A 19,474-nucleotide genomic window follows, 5' to 3' on the forward strand; every position below is an offset into this window, starting at 1 on the left:
AGCTTTGGTTGCTCAAGTTGTGCGCCCCCGTGTGGTCAAAAGTGAAATGACACGTGAAAGCAGTGCACCCTCCAGAGGTTTTTAGCAAAATATCATTTTATTTGTTGTTCTGGCATTGTTGTATTACAAAGATAAACAATATGAAATGACAATATAAGACTTTCTACGTCCAGTGAATAAAAACTAAGAGTTATTTGCTTCAATTCAGTGTAATGGAATGCATCAAGCAGCATGCGTGTACAAGTGATGGCAGGGCCGGATTCATGCACAAGGTGAAGAAGGTGAGGGACCCACGCTTGCTGCGAGGGCCCCCCAAGTGGCCAGTGATAATAAATCATTTGACTTCAACGTAACCTTAATTGGACTCTGCTGCTGTGTCCCACTAGTGGAGGTCACCAATATATAAAACCATATATAATACAGTACATAAAAACACCTCCCTCTCATAGCAGCACAAGCATCACCCGAGGCGACCAAACCTGTCGTTCCTCTGCGTCTGGCGAGCACAGCTGGCGCAGCAGAAGCTGGCGTAGTACTGGTTGGAGCAAAGTCGGGTGTAGACGACCAGCTCGCAGTTGGCCAGATCAGGCTGGTCCACGCACTCTGACACCACCTCCACCCCTGCAATGTGGCAGAAGAACACAATTTAGCATAATTCATACATTCCACACAATATAAAGTATTTTAAAGTGGGGGAAAAAAACCCTAACATTTTTTTGTTGTTGGCATTCTTAGTTTGTATTTATTTATGTATTTAGTTATTTAATGTCATTAATTTCTTTTATTGACTTACTTTGCAATTATTTTATTAAAAAGATTGACAACAAATTGAAGGCTTGAAATTTTTGCTTCGATAAACTCTTTTCCAAACATTACAATTTAAATGTTACTATAAATTATAAAACAAAACACTTTTATCACATTTTATTTATTTTCTATTTATTTTAAATTACACTCAACCTAAACGCCATCAAGTATTTCAAATAATATTTTTAATGTCAATCATTTGTTTGATTTTATATGCATTGAATATAAATTTTGATTGATAAGTTGGAAACATTTGATTCTTTCCGCTTCGTATTCACTTACTTTTCATTCTAGTGTATGTAAAGACGTACGTATAGATAATACTGTATATAAAGATATAAAGTATGTTGTAGAAATGTATAAATGAAATAGTACAATGACAATAATAAATATATTGTGCATTGTTGTGATTAGTTGTACCTACGGTACGGTGTACCTAATGAAGCGGACTCTTGAGTGCTCCCACCTGCTTGCGTGTCTTTAGCAACCGTTATGTCGGCCGAGGCGCTCACAGAGTAGATGCCGGTATAGGCGTTGCACGTGTAGGTGCCCTCGTCCGACACGAGCACGTTATTCAGGATCAGGCTGCCCTCGGACGACACCTGGATGTTGCGCCCGTCCGGACGCACCGGAACGCCGTTTCTGCACTCAGGGAGATTGTAGAAAGAGAAGAAAAGATGTTTGGACATTTGGACTGAGGACAAGATGCTGCATCGTACCTGGACCAGCCGATGCTGACGTTGTCCCCTGACACCACACAGGGCAGCTGGGCTGTGCTGCCTTCAGGGACCTGGATGTTGGTAGGAGCTGTGGTGATTCGCAGGTCAGCTGCACCATGAACACATAAAGGAGAAAGAAAGTTTATTTTTAAGCTTACAGGGGACATCTAGTGGTGAAAGTGTGACATTACAGCACCTCTCAGGTACACGACCATAAATTGTCTATTTAACAGAGCAATGGAATATTTTCGTAGTTTGAGAAAACCTGTTTACAACCTTCTAAATATGTTTTTTAACATTATTAGAGCCCTCTACACCTGTATTACCCACTATAGTTGACATAATAAGAGAAAATAAGCCATTTCAGACGTAAATAAGACTTGTACTTGTGTGTTGCTGTCAAGTGAAGGAAGGAAGTGAAGTCGGGGGTTCAGAGTTGGGTTTCAGCTTGCCGTGGGTTACGGCCACAACAGTAGCTCGTGTTAGAGATTATTGTGCCTGTTGTGAGATAATTCAAGCCTGCAAAAAAAGCCTGTTGCTGCAGCGATCAAGTCTTGTGTGTCTCACCGAACATTACAGTAACATTACTGACTCCTAGTGACCAGTGTAGAATACCACATATCACATATCAACGTCTTTGAATGCATATTTTGAATGCCTTATATTTATATTTTAGTTCATTTAGCCATTTTTATGCTGGATAATGCTTAATTTAGGCAAAAAATACGTAAATTTGCTTAAATATGCTTTTTTTTGCAAATCATAGGCCAAAATTACAATTATTTGCGGATTTTCACCACTCACCGGTGGTCCCGGGACATGATCTGTGTGAAAAGTGGGGATCTACTGTAAGGGTAAGTACCGCTAATACAACAATATAAAATTAGTCCAGGTAAAATGCCATGATTGATACAGATATGGAAAGATATGTAATAGTATTGTGATCACCTTGAACTCTGAGCTGGACACGTCTCTGTTCCAGCTGAAGGCGTGTGGAGGCGGTACAGGTGTACACTCCAGCGTCCTCTGACTTGATTGGTTCAATGAGGAGTCCACCGTTTGACTGCTGGATGAACCTGTCGCCGCATTTTAGCACAACTCAAACCTTCATATTAACCTCAAATAAGAACTGAGAAAATAACGGCTCACCTGGAGTCGCTCAAGGGGCGTCCGTCTCGCGTCCATTCAACGTTGACGGACTTGACAGCTGAGGCGGGGACGATGGTGCAAGGCAGTCTGGCCGCTTGTCCCGCTCGCGTCTCCAGCAATGATGAGGACGACCGCTCGATGCTGAAGCTGACAGGAAGGAAAAAAATAAATAAAGGTTAGGGCTGTGCTTCCTCCTCCACATACTAGAGTTCTGTTCTCACCTTGGAGAGGGGGCGTCTGTGGGCAGGGAGGTGGGAAGTGCCTCAGACGAACCTTCTAGGAACATGAACATACACGCACACACACACACACACACACACACACACACACTTAGCATGACCTCCAGCAAGGCTGGACAATTTGGATCAGCACAACTTCATTGATCTAAAACAGGGGTCACCAGCGTTTTTTCTTGCGAGAGCTACTTTTAGAAAATGAAAATGGCCACGAGCTACTCATTTTTGTAGAAATGATTTTCATAGCTTATTTCAACCCAAACAGATCAAATATGCTTGTTTTACCAGAACATTAACAAAATGCTGGTGTCCACAACTCACATTTTGTATTTCAGAATGTATATTTTACTAGTGTTCTCACATTATTAACTGAAAACCTGATTGAAAAGCAGGCTTGCGGGCACCTCATGTGGTCGTGGGGGGGCTACCTGGTGCCCACTGGCACCACGTTGGTGACCCCTGCTCTAAAATATACTGTACTACTGTATATGGCTGAATTTGTCATGAAGATGAATGCATTACTCACTGAGAAATTGAAACAAAAAAATGTGAAAAAATATATTAACTATAAGTAGAAAGAAAGCCTGCATGCGCACCTTTATCCAGACCTGCACCAAAACATAACTGGTTATTCCGTTGACCATGCCCCGCCCCTTCCAAAATGTTTTAGAAGTACTGTATAAACATCCATCCATCCATTTTCTATGCCGCTTGTGCTCATTAGCGTTGTGGGGGTATGCTGGAGCCTATCCCAGCTGACTTTGGGCGAGAGGCAGGGTACACCCTGGACTGTTCGCCAGCCAGTTGCAGGGCACAACTGTATGAACATAAAAAAAATACCGTATTCAAATTAAAAAATAATAAACTAAATATAAAATTATGATTCAATTAATAAGATAAATGATCTCAAACTTACATATCAATATCTATATAGCAAAATACAAATCTAAAAAATATATCTTAACCAATAACACTAAAATAAACAGAAACAGAAAAGAAAAATTCCACCATTAACCTGTGAGCTGTACGGTAGCTCAACATACGTGAACAAAACATACAACAGTGGATTATATCTAAAATATGTTATATTGTGAAATAAGATTTTAAACATTAAACAGTGTTTTCAAACATCAAAACTGTCTCACATCAGAACCATGTGTTTTCTAGCACACAGAGAGTTCTCAGCATCAGAATGAGGACAGTCTCTTTGTCCACTGGAGAAGCCACTCTCAGGTAATTGTTGTGTTGTCCGTTAGTGTTACCTGAGACAGAGAGGTAGACGTAGCGGTGGTCGCGCTCCCGCTCCCTGGTGGCCACGCACAGGAACCAACCCGAGTCGGACTTGTTGAGAGGCCCGAGCAATAGCGATCCATTAGGCTGCTGCTGATGTCTGCGGGAAAGAGACCCCATGAGGATACAAATACTGCAGGTTAGACGATGACACTGAATCATGAATTCCATTCGGACCTGCGTGAAGACACTGCAGCGCCATCCCTCCTCCATTCCACCAGCACACTGGATGACAGCGGGTTGACTCTGCAGGGCAGCACCACCATCTGGCCCACCAGAGCCTCCACGGAGGCCGGGTCCGACTTGTCGATGGTCACGGCGGCCAGTGTCAAACTGGCACTTGGAAACAGAGGAGGACGGAAAAGGAGAAAAGGTGCGAATCAGCAGGCAAAGTCACTTTATGCACCACAAAGCAGGCATAAAGAGCGCCAGACAAGCAGGCGTCAAGTTCCAAATAAAAAGTCCAGAGAGGACAAAGACGAGGACGGTGAAGACCCATGCAGCCACCAGACAAAACAACAAATCCCTTCACACAACGTGATGAAGAAGGAGGTTTAGTGACGACACGCAGACGAGGACAGATGAAGCATCACAGCACCACTTTTATTAGTTTGGTGACAACACAGTGGACACAGTGAGAACACAAACACACACAAGTGTAGGTGGGTGTGGTGAGAACGTGTAGTCTGTCGCTGTGAGAAAAGTCAACTTGACAACTTTAAGAAGGGAACACAAGCAGGGGAGGGCGTGTGTCTAAGCAGCACGAGAAAGGAATCAATGTGAGTGAAATGCTTTGAACAACAGCAGGTTGTCTCCATTGGCGGGGTAAAGGTCATTTGTTATGACAGAAGGTGGCAAATTGAGGGCTCATTCGGGGGGGGTTGGGACCAGCACAGGGACAGGACAGTGGGGTCAGGGTGTGTTGTTAGCTTTGGGCTGCGCCGCTGCGGGTCTTACCTCCCTACTAGGCGGTGGTGAGCAGCAGTGACATAGTAAGGCTTTTTGATTTTCAGGTAGAGTCTGGCTTTGTGGGCGTTTCTGGCCGCGCTTGAAGCTGCTCTGCCGTTTCCGTTGGAGCCGTTTCCGTTGGAGCCGTTTCCGTTGGAGCCATTTCCGTTGTGACCATTGCCATTTCCGCCGTTTCCGTTGGAGCCCTCGCCATTTCCATTGTAGCCATTTCCATTGTTACCATTTCCATTGTAGCCGTTACCGTTTCCACCATTTCCATTGGAGAGGCCATTTCCATTACCACCGTTTCCATTGTAGCCGTTTCCGTTGCCACCGTTTCCATTGGAGCGGCCATTTCCGTTGCCACCGTTTCCATTGTAGCCGTTTCCGTTCCCATTTCCATTGTGGCCATTTCCGTTGCCACCGTTTCCATTGTAGCCGTTTCCGTTCCCATTTCCATTGTGGCCATTTCCGTTGCCACCATTTCCATTGGAGCGACCATTTCCATTGCTGCCGTTTCCGTTGGAGTGCTCACCGTTTCCATTGTAGCCGTTTCCGTTGCCATTTCCATTGTGGCCATTTCCGTTGCCATTTCCATTGTGGCCATTTCCGTTGCCACCATTTCCATTGCTGCCGTTTCCATTGCTGCCGTTTCCGTTGGAGCGCTCACCATTTCCATTGTAGCCATTTCCGTTCCCGTTTCCATTGCGGCCGTTTCCATTGTAGCCGTTGCCATTTCCGTTTCCATTGTGGCCGTTTCCGTTCCCGTTTCCATTGCGGCCGTTTCCGTTGCCACCGTTTCCATTGTAACCGTTTCCGTTTCCATTGTGGCCGTTTCCGTTCCCGTTTCCATTGCGGCCGTTTCCGTTGCCACCGTTTCCATTGTAGCCGTTTCCGTTTCCATTGTGGCCGTTTCCGTTCCCGTTTCTGTTGCCACCGTTTCCATTTCCATTGCGGCCGTTTCCGTTGCCACCGTTTCCATTTCCATTGCGGCCGTTTCCGTTGCCACCGTTTCCATTGTAGCCGTTTCCGTTGCCACCGTTTCCGTTTCCATTTCTACCATTGCCGTTGTAACCATTTCCGTTAGAGCGTCCATTTCCGTTACCGCCGTTTCCGTTGGAGCGGCCGTTTCCATTGCCACCGTTTCCATTGACGCGCCCATTTCCATTGCCGCCGTTTCCATTGGCGCCGTTTCCATTGGCGCCATTACCGTTGGCGCGTCCATTTCCATTGCCGCCGTTTCCGTTGGCGCGGCCGTTTCCGTTGTATCCGTTTCCATTGGATCCTCCATTTCCGTTTCTGCCATTTCCATTGCCACCGTTTCCGTTGCCACCGTTTCCATTGTAGCCATTTCCGTTTGACAGTTCGCACACCCTCTGGCACTCGGCCTCCGTCACGAAGTTGTTGCTGTTTCCGTGGCAACTTCCATACCAGAACTGCGTACACTTTGAGGTGAGGACATCGTAGAAGTAGCGTGCGGTCCAGCTGGCGCAAGAACCGGCGGCTTTTGGCAGCGAGCAGGTGGAGCGCTCATCTGGAGGGAACAAACACACAAGCAGCATTTTTCTTTTGGTTTTAAGTTTTTTGTTTGACTTTTTTTCAGTCCTTTCAGGTCTACAGACAAGGGTGACTTACAAGGGCTGGGGGGGTCGCGGCAGCCCTCTCCGTTGGGCCCGGCAGCAGGTGTGGCGCGGTCATAGCAGCACCCATAGGTGGTGGTGCGGCACTCGACGGCGTTCTCAGAGGGCAGGTAGGTAATGAGCTGAACACACAGTTATTTTGCTGATTATGTTATTGTCAATCCATACACGTTAGGCTAGTTGGAGACCGAATGAATGACTGAATGAATGACTGAATGAACAATAGATTTGTAGTGCTTTTAGTAAGTTAAAGTAGTTGTAAATTGTTCAATATTTCGAGTTTGCCCAACTAGTCTGCATGTGTTTTGTGGACTTGGAGAAGGCATTGGACCGTGTTCCTCTAGGATATGAGGTACCGGACGACCTAATTCAGGATTTTCTTTCCCTGTATGACCGGCGTCAGAGTTTGGTTCGCAATGCCGGTAGTAAGTCGGACCCGTTTCCAGTGAGGGTTGGATTCCGCCAGGGCTGCCCTTTGTCACAGATTCTGTTCATTACTTTTATGGACAAAATTTTCTAGGCGCAGCCAGGGCGTTGAGGGGTTCCGGTTTGGTGGCTGCACGATTGGGTCTCTGCTTTTTGCAGATGATGTGGTCCTGCTGGCTTCATCGAGCCATGACCTTCAATTCTCACTTGATCGGTTCGCAGCAGATTGTGAAGCAACCGGGATGAGAATCAGCGCCTCCAAGTCCGAGTCCATGGTTCTCGCCCGGAAAAGGGTGGAGTGTCACCTCTGGGTTGGGGATGACATCCTGCCCCAAGTGGAGGAGTTTAGGTAACTCGGGGTCTTATACACGAGTGAGGGAAGGATGGAACGCGAGATCAACAGGCGAATTGGTGCAGCGTCTGCAGTGATGTGGACTCTGTATCGGTCCTTTGTGGTGAAGAGGAAGCTGAGCCGAAAGGCAAAGCTGTCAGTCGGTTTACCGATCTACGTTCCTACCCTCACGTATGGTCATGAGCTTTGGGTAGTGACCGAAATGACAAGATCGCGGGTACAAGCGGCCAAAATGAGTTTTCTCCGTAGGGTGGCTGGGCTCTCCCTTAGAGATAAGGTGAGAAGCACTGTCATCCGGGAGAAACTCGGAGTAGAACCGCTGCTCCTCCACATTGAGAGGAGCCAGATGAGGTGGCTTGGGCCAGGATGCCTCCCGGAGATGTTCAGGATGGGGAGATGTTCAGGGCACATCCGACCTGTAGCCGGCCTGGGGGAAGACCCAGGACACGTTGGAGAGACTATGTCTCTCAACTGGCCTGGGAACGCCTCAAGAGCCGCCGGGAGGAGCTGGATGAAGTGGCCGGGGAGAGCGAAATCTGGGCTTCCCTGCTTAGGCTGCTGCCCCCGCGACCCGACCTCGGATAAGCGGTAGAAGGTGGATGGATGGCAATTTATTTACTTTCACATTTATTGTATTATATGTATTTGTTTCATTTTTAGTTTTTGGGTACCAATAAAATCCATCAAGGTATAAAAAACACAAACAAATAGTTGCTCTACGACTGTGGAAAAAGTAGTAATCAAGTATAATTAAATAAATAAAATTATTTTTTTTTAAATAATGAAAAAATAAATAATTGTTATGTTTCATCAGCAGTGTTAAACTTTTTTTGTGAAAATAATGACTTATAGTTCCAAGTTACTTTCCCAAAAAAGTAATTGAGTAAGTAATAGAATTACTTTTTCATAAATGTAATTAGTTACCAGGGAAACAAATCATCGCCTTGTGGAGAATGGCGACTGAAGCGACATCCAGATGGTTGGTATACGGTAGACATCAGTGCATAATAATGCTCCACATTTCACTGTCGGTAACGGTAATGCCATTGTAACATTGCAAATAGTCATTTATTACATTGCCCGTTGCTAGAAAACATTAACTTACAACTTTTAACGCTGTTACTTCCAACACTGTTCAACAGTGTATTCAAGTTGAGAATTTTGTAGTCGTTTTGGTAAAGTAACAGTTATATAAGTAATGATTTTCAAATGACTCATAATCGAAAATATGAAATCACACCATGGAAGTAACTTGCCCCGCACTGACTATGAAGCAGCTTCAACATAACCCTTAAACTACTGTGAACGTCAAAAATGTGTTTGGGTTTGGAAAATAGTTACAACGTCCCGGTGACAGCACCAAACGATGGTTTTGATGAGACATATAAAAGCGTATTGCTTACAGCAGGTTGGTTGCAGCCATGATCGTTGTAGCCCAGAGCCTCGGTCACGCCGTCGGGGCAGCAGCCGTAATAAGACTCACTGCAGTGGAGTGCCTTGTTGTGGTCGCCTGAAAGGACAAAGTTGGAGACAAATCAAACAATGGACTGATTAGGTCGCTGCAGGCGACCACTTCGGACAAGAAATATCACATTTCATGTATGTCCTTTCTAAAATCATGTAATTTAAAAGCATTCACAGTGAGGAAACCAGTGGCAGTACAACACAAAAAAAGAATCCTGAGTGCAGCATTTATGGTGAGATGAAGCAGAAAGAAGTCTGAGAAGGAGCCAGAAACACAACAAGCACTGCAACACTTCAGTGGATCCCAAATATTTGAATGAAAACACACCAGTGGGGATAATTAGTGTTCACAGGGTTTCTTTCCAGACTCAGTAAACAGATTCAATCTATTATGAATCGATTTTGCAATTAAACAACAACTATTGTGACAACTAATCGCTTTCAAATGTGAGTATTTTTTCATTTCCATAGGCATCCATCAAAAGCAGACCTATTATCTTATATTGTCCTATATCTATATTCACACACATCAGCTTTGACTTTGAAAAACGGTGATCACCATTTTTAGCTTATTTTCTGATATGTTGCCAACCAAACCACTCTCTGTGGTTAACAGATGACTTGATTAATCAAAACAACTACTCACCCTTTGACTGCTGGGCTTGTTACAGTTAGTCATGAGTTGATTTATGAGTTAACAGGATGATGCACAAGCTACATGTATGGTAATCGCACGTGGGGTGAATTGGTTCCAGACCCCAACAATGATAAGTGAATTCCCGATCAGTAGGATTCCTTTTTTATAAATGGAATATTTTCACAGTTAGAGCATAGAAAATATGTTTACAACCTTCTAAATATGTTTTTAACATTATTAGAGCCCTCCAGACATGAAATAACACCTCTATAGTCACCTTTATGGCCATATTACCCAATGCAGCAGACATAACAACCGAAAGCAAACCATTTAAGACATAAATAAGACTCGTGTAATATTCGTGTGTGTTGTTGTTGTTTGCGTCCGGTGGCGCGGACAGGAAGTGACTTCGGGGCTCAGAGTTGCGTTTTAGCTTCCCGTGGGTGACGGCCGCAAAGGAGGCTTGTGTTGGGGATGATTATGCTTGTTGTTAGATCATTCAAATCTGCAATAAAAGCCTGTTGTTCCAGCGATCAAGTCTGATGCTTGTGTGTCTCACCGAACATTACAGTAACATTACTGACACCTAGTGACCAGTGTAGAACACTACATATTATAAAAGCATCTTTGAAGAGATTACACAGTACATCCTCCGAATGCCTTGTATTTGTATTTTAGTTCATTTAACAAGTTTTGTGCATGTAAATGCTTAAATATGTATTTTTTTTTACAAATAATAGGCAGGATTTAACCATAAAACAGCATGATTTATTAATTGTGTAACCACCTGTGTTTTTAGTGGTGTGCCGTGAGATTTTTCTCCTGTAAAATATGTGTCTTGGTTCAATAAAAGTTTGGGAAAGTTTGGCAAACACCCATTAGAACCCTTTAGAAGACCCATATGGACGTCTGGCTATCTGCTCAGCTCACTTAGAACCCCAGCAGCCAAAGTAATACTACCTTGTTGTACCCGGCAGTGCAGTGCAATGTGACCACAAGATACTTCAGTACAATACCTCCATCACAAACACACACACACACACACACGTGGAAACAAGCTAATGATGACCAAAAAAAAAAAATGTTTCCCACCACCGTGCTCGAGCTTGTAAGGATGGAGGCCAGTGCGGGAGCTTTGGAATCCTCTGCGATCGTGATAGCTGGGCACGGCTGCAAGGAAATAAGATCGGATGAGATACGTTTTTATTGCCACTTTGGACTTGTTGTTTAAATCAGGGTTTCGCAAATCAAATTGACATATACGACATACACTGGCCATAAAAAGACATAAGAGGCCCGTCCCTCAGTGTACTCACCCTGAGGGAGGTAGCATGGCTGGTTGTTGCAGTTCTCCACAGCAGCCGGCAGAGCCTGAGGGTGGCATCGCTCGGCAGGGTAGCGGTTGCCCTCGCGGTCTGAGCAGACCACCTGACGCTCTCGTGAGCCGCCGGCGCAGCTGCTGGAGCACTGAGGAGGGTGGAGGTGGCAAAAGGTATCTTTAGGTAAAATCAACACAAGCGATGGGGGAGGAAACTGCACTGCGGCCAACTCACCAGGCCCCACTCGCTGACGTGCCAGCTGATCTGTTACGAGCAGGCAGCAATTGTAAACATGCGACCATGTAGAGACAGAAATGACGTGGGGTTGTGAAAAGAAGGTCAATAAAATAGGGCAGTTTAGTTTGTTTAATAAAAGCATGAGGTATACTGTAGACTAGGGATGCTCCGATCAGGGTTTTATGCTGCCGATTCCGATACCGATACCTATCATCCAGGACTGAAATCGTCCAATACCGATAACATGGATTGATTAGACATTTTTCTATTTATTTATAATGAGTGCTATTAGCCGGGGGTGCTGTATAAAGGGTAAAAGTCAGGACAATTCCAAGGTCCCTTGACTGCCAAAGGACCCAAAAAATAGGTAATTCCAAATAAAATTAGTAATTTTTTTTTGTAATTTTTCATGGGACTCACAATTCCTGGCTGCACCCGTGCTACTTGCTACAGCTATAGCTACTTGCTATATGATGTGAAAAAAGGCACCATAAAATCACCTTCATTTAGACAAAAACATATTCGACTTACTTTTCAAGCGAACATATATCACTGCACTTACAGAGGATGACACGCCTACACTGGTGGAACTTCCAGGTATGTGAGAAAGCACCTGGCAAACTCCGTGTCTTCCACTGTTCAGAAAGCCTGCTCGTCTCCTCCGATGAATTCAATTCAATTAGCTTACCCTTCTGACTGTCACACACGCACGCGCGCGTGACTGTTAGCTGGCGCCGTGAGCGTTGAAAAATCTCACCGTACTCAGTCAACTGTTCGTTCTTTAAATGCTTTTTAACTTGCTACCCCGGCAAGATAGTTTCCATGGCATGTGTTGGTAGTTAAGTTCCACACGGCAGCCATGATTGCCTTTGTTTTGTGGGAGGGGAAAGTGACAGGACGACGCTGCCAAGGATGTTAGGTACGGTAGGTACGGTAAGTATGGTGCGGTAAGTTGTGAGCTTGTGATTTTTCACAGAAATCGGCCGATAGTGATCGGCGGCATCGATCGGAGCACCCCCAGTATAGACCTGTTCAATAAGAAATGTCAATGACTTGTGTTGCACACTGGCACTTTATACAAGAACATTTATCTGACCTTCTACATCAGGGGTGTCCAAAACTTTTGCACCGAGAGCCACGTAGTGAAAAATGAAAGGATGCAAGGGCCACTCTGATATTTTGTAAAGCAACACGTGTAGCTATGCTAAGAAGTTATATTTCAAGGACTGCATCTCAGCTTTGGAATATTGGTGGAAAAGCTTATTATTAGTATGAACTTCAGTCTGTGCTCTTTTTCCCCATGGAATTAAAAACAACATTATTTTTCCTCATAATATTACGAGTTTATACTAATAAAATTTAGACTTTTTTTTTCGTTAGAACACAACGTTTTTTTCTTAATATTTGGACTTCATTCTTGTAAAGTTCCAGCTGGGGTTTTTTTTTTCATTTCTGCCAATTTTTTTCTCGTAATTATGACTTTATTTCCATAATATTTCATTTTATTCTTGTAACATTATAGCTTTTTTTTGCAAGCTAATTTTTGTTTGTTGTTTTGTTTTTTATAATACTACAAACTTTTTTTTAAAAAGTCTCTTTAATATTTCAACTTTAAGCTACCAAAATGATGGTGTTCTTCCTCATAATATTCTGACGTTATTCTCATAACATTTTTACCATTAGATTACAACTATTTTCTCTTAATATTTTGACTTTATTCTTATAAAATGACTGCTTTCTTGTTAAATTATATTTTTAGAATGTACCACAGACCAATCAAAAAAAAAACAGATGCGGGCCGCACTTTGGACACACCTGATCTAGCGGGTTGGGGAGTGTAGTTGGGGGAGGGGGAGGAAATCCTTAAAAGAAAAGACAGCCTGCATCTCAACTTTATGTTGTAGAAGATAAATCTTATTATTAGCAGTATTAACATTTTAACTTCTTTCAATTTTTGCAGTTGTTTTTTTCTGTACACATAAAAACGTGCTGCGGGCCGCACTTTGGACACCCTAGTTTACAGTGAATTTGTCACCAATATTATGTTGGGTGAGAGATTATTGAGCATAGAAGGTTTTCCTGGTGTGTACGACAAGTTCATTAAACAACATCAACACCACAGATGACAGACAGGAAGTTATGGCGAGCAGTTGGCTCTCACCTTGTTCAGTCTTGAAACGTGATCATCTTCACACCGGTGCATGTTGCAGTTCTGCGTGGAGGCCGGGGCCTGGGAGTACTGGGCGCAGTAGGCGTCCTGGACGGTCCGGGGTGCTGACCCATCGTGGTAGCTGCAGTGCACGCTGCGCACCTGGGAACCTCCGCCGCAGTTGACAGAACAGGCGTTCCACTGGCCGGTTTTCCAGCTGGGACAAAGCAAGGGAAAGTCACTTTTGGCACAAATGCTTGGAACACACTTGGAACACACACATTATCAGCTCATCAAATTACCATAAATTCTGGTGTAAAAGCTGCACCCACAAAATTTAGAGGAAGAAACAGATTTGTTGTTATATAAACTGCACCGGACTATTAGCCGCATGTGTCCACGTCATAAAGTGGCATATTGTGGCATGCACGAGTTCGTGAAGACCAGTCAGCTCTTTATTTGACAGGAGCCAATCATGTGCTATGAATAAACTCACAACAAGCTTTTCAACCCACTGGCAATTGCAAGGGGTCATTACTCAATATAACAGTCTGACTCACAGTTTCATCTCACGAACAACATTAAAAACTCATCACACAGCAACTAACACTCAAACGTCATACCTTAGAAATATAGAAACATGTATCAAGACAAGTTTTATATGAAAAAAAACATTTTAAAGTGTTCGCATAATAAGAGAAGATGCACACCTGTAGGTGGATGGGCAGGCCTGTACGTTGCAGGTTCTGTTGCTCTCGGGCCGGGCCATAGAGGCACAAAGATAGTCGGGGGAGGCCTCGTTGTCCATGGTGCAGTAGACTGTTCGAGACTGGTAGCCTGGTGAAGGAAGAGAACTTTCACAGCCAAAGAAACAAGAATTTAAGAGTGTTTCTTCAGTGCAGTTTTCCAACCTGATCCACACTCGCTGCTGCAGGCGGACCACGAGCCGAAACTCCAGGTGTATCCCTCTCTGGGTCGTCCCACGGGAACGTAGAACTCGTACTGCACTCCTTGGTTGTGCTCCTGGCTGATCAGCTGTTAGGAAAAAGATTGTTATCCCCTAACAACTCGAAAAAACTGCCCATTCTTGGTCCTGAGAACTCTTGAGGGGGGCGCTCATACCTCCACAATGAGAGGTTCCGTGGTGGGTCCACGGCCGAGGATGGTTTCAGGAGTGTGAGAGTCGCCCTCAGCAGCTCGCTGGTAGTAGAGCACGGTGCCGGCAATATTGGTCGCCCGGGAGGACTCAATGGACCAGTGGCCGTTCAGGTAGTAGTCTCCACGCAGGTTCTTGATGGCTAATCACACACAGCTACACGCTAGATAGTAGCTAGCAAGGGCTTCATACTTCCTTTACATAGCTTGAGGGGGCAGTAGAAATCCTAACTTCCTAACACTGTCATGAAGTCATAAATAAAAGGGATTTTTTTTTTCTGTCCCCCTCGTGGGGCCCCGAAGAGAATGCCGCCCTGGGCAATTGCCCATATGGCCCATGGCTAGAACTGCCACTGTATGTCTCCAAAGCATCCACACGGGCACTCACCAAAGTAGTTGCGTGTGGGCACGGTCTCTCTGATGCTGATGGAGGTGGCTCCAGCAGGGATGGTGAACATCTGGTTGTAGCCTGGCGGGGGAAAGACAGCGGCTCAGTTGGTAGGGCGGCTCACGTCCGTCAAGGTCGTCTAACTGAGGACAAATGCGGTCGCTACCGTGGCTCAGGTACTGCGCGGAGAAGGTCCTCTTGACCAGGGAGCAGGACTGTCCATTGCCCCCGCACTGCAGGCAGGGGTCCTCCTGCTGCCGAGACTCTAACCTGTTGTCACAGCCCATACGCTGCAAGACATTATTAGGACGCAAGTGTCAGGACACAAGGAGACTGTCCCACCTACAGGATGTGCAAACGTTAACATCTCACCTTGCAGACTCCCTCCACGCAAATGTCCCTGCGGCCGGGGTGACACAGTGTTCCGTCCACCACGGTGGCGCTGTGGCGGTAGAAGAAGTTCTCTCCCTTTGGCATGCAGTTAAGCTCACAGGGGTTCTCACCTGCCAGAGACGTCATAAAACATTTATTTGATTTTATTGTCTTTTCAGATGGGATTTGCTGTTATTGTTGATATCTGACCTCCGTAATACGGCAACCAGGTGTACCGAGTCCCCTTAAAGTCCTCCCCATCAAACTGAGAGCACTGCTCCTCGCGGAAATCCCTGGATCCCTCTGGACAGTCCTGGATGGGGATGATGGGGAGCAAATAAGCAACACGGTTAAATCGATTTGACACACAATAATACACTTTATGTACTCCTATTGTATTTATACTTAATACTACAGTTGCTTGAGTTTACCTCAGTGTTACATGTGAGGTAAGACTTCTCTGGTCCCACACAGTTGTGTCCTCCATCGGTACTGTTGGTACCAAAAAACATGTAGCATCACAATTCGCGGCTTTGGCAAATAGCTAGCCTATGGTATAGGCTACAGTATACAGTGCTCCCTCGTTTATCGCGGAGGATAGGTTCCCCAAATAACCCGCAATAAGTGAAATCCACGAAGTAGCCAACTTCATTTTGTTACAATGATTATATCTGTTTTAAGGCTGTAAAACCCCTCAACATACACTTTATACACTTTTCTCAGAGAGGCAATAACATTTTCTCACATTTCTCTCTTGTTTAAACACTCTCAAAAACGTTCAAACCTTCGTTTGAATTTAATGATCAACACAAGAATTTCTTAAGTAATTCACGCATATTTGACTCCTGTGACCGTGCCTTTTTGTCCTGGCGCCGTTCCGCTGTACTGTAGCGTTTTTGTATCCTTGTTAAAACATATTGCTGCAGACGAACCAAAGATTCCTTTCCAAGTTACAAGCTACCAAGCAAGCAAGCTAGCAATGACACAGGAGACATGGCAGGACCACACGAAAGAGATTGATTGACAATGGTCTACGGCCAATCAGGATGCAGAAAACAATGGGCAGTGCAGTCAGACGAGAGAGGGATGAGATAGACGCTCAACTTCCCTCAATGCAATTCTTCTTAAAGGGCCAGGCTCGGCCTGAAACAGCGTTCATACGCTGTAATAAAAAAAAAAAAAAGAAGAAGCACTAAAAAAAAATCTGCAAAACAGTAATTCTGAAAAAAAAAAAAAAAAAAAAAAAAAAAAAAAAAAGTAATTCTGCAAAAGGTGACCCACAATAGAGCGAGGGAACACTCTACATGAAAATAATCAACATATTTGACTGATTGAGATGGGAAGCTTTAGTCATTAAACTTGTTTTTGGACAAGAACGTGACGTGGCTACTAGCTAGTTAGCAAGCTAGCTGCTATATTGAACTATATTGAAGGATATGAATGTATAACACAAGACACATAAGAGGTATGCGAGTTATGAGCGAGATGTTCAAAACTCAAGTTTTTTGTAACTAAACCAGGACTCACGGGTACTCTCCTCGTTAATTCGTTCACTTACTCAAGCCAGCTACTGCTAGCTAAATTAAAAAAGGAAACCAGGTAACATGTCCGGGTGTGATTAAATGTGGCACAAGTGGGGGCTGGTGATGAGGGGAGTTTCTGCGTGTGATTCGGGTGATTCGAGTACCCAATTCACTTAGTGAGTGACTCATAAGAACGAGCGGGTAAAAAGAATTGAGTTTCCTATCACTAGTACACAAATGGCTGTTAATTTAATATACAATGAGAATGTTGGTGTTGTTGAATTTTGGATGCATTAGTTTGTGCTGAAACTTTAAAAGTTTGACTTGAATTTGACTTTTTTTTTTTTTTCTAAATAAAGGTCATATGAGTTCATGAGCCGTACACGTCCTTCTATTCAGAGAGATATTCCTTAAAATAAGCAGAGCACGCCCACAGAGAACCACATTTCACGTAGAGGGGTGTCTCAGTTCATCTGCCACCCACGAATAAACTTATATTTAGAGAAATCATATTCAAAATAAGCAGCGCTTGCCTTACATAGAACCAAAATAATGATGTGTGGTTTCCCATACCCCCCTCTTGAGGTTGTCAGCCTGAAATGGACAGATAGAAATACATGCAAAGATGTTCAACCTCTCCTGCAGACAGCAGGCGGCAACGCCCCAGAAATAGATGCCTTGTTTGACTTGGACTCTCTTCCTCTCAACCGCACGCTGACCACACTTGGACCTGAACTGACTGTCCACGTGTACACTGACAGTAATAATAATACAAATAATAACAATACCGATGAGTGATGCAGCGTCTGCTTCTGATCATCACTCCACCACCACAGGTTCGACTGCATTGTCCGTATGCACCCCAGGAGTCCCAGTAGTCCTCACCGGCCACCTGCAGGCACACACACGCACGCGCATTAGCCTGTTGCAGTTTAAATGCTGCAGCCGTTGACGTGGAAGTTACCAGGAGAGCTGGCACCAGGACCAGCTGAAGGATTAACAAGGGCAGCATCATAGTTGTTCTCTGCAGGAGACAAAAAAAGATCACAATCATCAGCAATAACACATTCAACAGCGTCTCTTTGGGTAATTACACTGTGCAGGTGTAACTAATGAAGCATCCCCTCGGCGCCCATTCTCTAGCCAATTGTAAACATGCTAAAAACGGACTTTTATTGCCAACTTAACAAATAACTGGCTCAAAAAGTGAAAGTCCTTGTTCCACTGTCTATGCATCGACTTTCAATTTGTTCCATATATTTATTGTCTCATATGAATGTGTGTCCTTTTCAAAGACACATTTCATGCATGAAATGAATGATTGATGAATTGAGGTGTGTTAAAATCCATGTAAGGTGGTTTTTGGTGGTTTTGTTCAAACATGCGTCATACTAACATTCTAACCGTGGTCCCTAATTTATTATCTTGTCTACTTTATGTCTCTTTTCATTGATGAAATCGTAGTTTTCTTACTTTGTAGATGGGAATCTTCTTGAATGCTATTTTTTAATCTGTTTTACTTTGTCATCTTCTAATTGCTTTCATTTTCATTGTCTCTATAACATTGAAATGTTGTACTTGCTTGAAATTTCTTTCCATATTTAGTTTGTCTCAGTGGTTGTAGTCTCCTTTCTTCATTCATCTCTTAGTATGTGTTTTGCAGATATTTTCTACATTTTTGTTTACATAAAACATTTTTGCCAGACTCACCTCTTCTCGTCTTTTATTTTCTACAACTTCCGGTAGTGTTAATCTTTTTTTACTTCCTGAAATGTTATATCTTTTTATATTGGTGAAATATTTTACTTCTTTAAATGTCGTTTTTTTGCATATTATTGACCTCGTTTTCTTACTGAACTTTTCTGCTTTGTGAATTGTTTATCGCCTTTTTTAATATGTACCTTCCTTCCTTAATATGTACCGTCCTTCCTTCCGGTAGTAGTCAACGCTTCTACTTGTTCAACAAGTATCTCTTTTAATTTGCTATTGTTGGACATTTTTGCTTCTGGTGGTTGTAATCGTTCCGACTCTCTTAAATGTTATTTTAGTTTGTAGGTTGTTGATCCTTTCTACGTTGTTGATTGAGTCTTTTATTTTGTATATTGTTGACATCCTGAACTTCCGGTGGTCTGTCTAGCTTGTGCTAAACGAGGTGAAAAACGCGCACGCCCGCACACACAAGCACGTCCAGCAGCCATTTCCTTCACATTCCCAACACGTTAAAGTTTAGATTAGAACTTTAGAGCACAAGTAAATATACCTTTTTAAGACGGTAAGAACGGTGGTGCTGCTGGTGCTGCTGGTGCTACTCACCGGGCTCCGTGCTCTCTAAAGGCGGTTCCTCTTCGGTGTATCTTCTGCAGGATGTGGAGAGACTCCCAGCTGGACTCGCAGCTGGACTCGGTCCGGCAGATGAGTCCAAAAAGAGCTGCGGTGTCCTCATATATGCGGGGGGGTGAGGAGGGGTTTGGGGGTTTTGGAGGAGGAAGGGGGGGGGCCGTGGATTTAAGTGGTCCTGCCTGCTGACAGCCAATCAGAACTCACACCTCTCATTTAAAGACATTTTATTCCCACTTGGCTGTGACCAAGTTGCTTATTATGACGCGCGTCCATGTGCCCGCGTGCACGAGTAATGCTAGGGTGATCCAAGTTGAGGCAAACTT

The 19,474-nt window shown here is 44.1% G+C and overlaps 1 protein-coding gene across 2 annotated transcripts; it reads right to left on the reverse strand.

Annotated features, from left to right (window-relative positions):
• Positions 1 to 113: 113 nt before the first annotated feature.
• LOC129193078 (papilin-like) lies at positions 114 to 19,470 on the reverse strand. Of its 2 annotated transcripts, XM_054797692.1 has the most exons (26): positions 19,125 to 19,470; positions 17,776 to 17,835; positions 17,600 to 17,703; positions 15,720 to 15,780; positions 15,499 to 15,601; positions 15,289 to 15,419; positions 15,083 to 15,206; positions 14,917 to 14,997; positions 14,496 to 14,671; positions 14,285 to 14,408; positions 14,084 to 14,210; positions 13,386 to 13,590; positions 11,222 to 11,251; positions 10,985 to 11,135; positions 10,761 to 10,838; positions 8,971 to 9,077; positions 6,785 to 6,911; positions 5,159 to 6,683; positions 4,379 to 4,540; positions 4,174 to 4,301; positions 2,897 to 2,951; positions 2,676 to 2,822; positions 2,475 to 2,602; positions 1,527 to 1,635; positions 1,274 to 1,449; positions 114 to 621 (listed from the first exon to the last, which is right to left on the reverse strand). In XM_054797692.1, exons 2-26 carry the CDS (start codon positions 17,824 to 17,826, stop codon positions 461 to 463), a joined length of 4,371 nt encoding a protein of 1,456 aa, XP_054653667.1. In that variant the 5' UTR covers positions 17,827 to 17,835; positions 19,125 to 19,470; the 3' UTR covers positions 114 to 460. The 2 variants fall into 2 exon arrangements, with proteins under 2 accessions (XP_054653667.1, XP_054653668.1); XM_054797693.1 differs by lacking the exons at positions 114 to 621; positions 1,274 to 1,449; positions 1,527 to 1,635 and having other exon boundaries at positions 2,538 to 2,631; positions 19,125 to 19,468.
• Between the last annotated feature and the right edge of the window lie 4 nt (positions 19,471 to 19,474).

Source organism: Dunckerocampus dactyliophorus, chromosome 13, assembly GCF_027744805.1.
Source record: "Dunckerocampus dactyliophorus isolate RoL2022-P2 chromosome 13, RoL_Ddac_1.1, whole genome shotgun sequence".
Lineage (NCBI taxonomy): Eukaryota > Metazoa > Chordata > Actinopteri > Syngnathiformes > Syngnathidae > Dunckerocampus > Dunckerocampus dactyliophorus.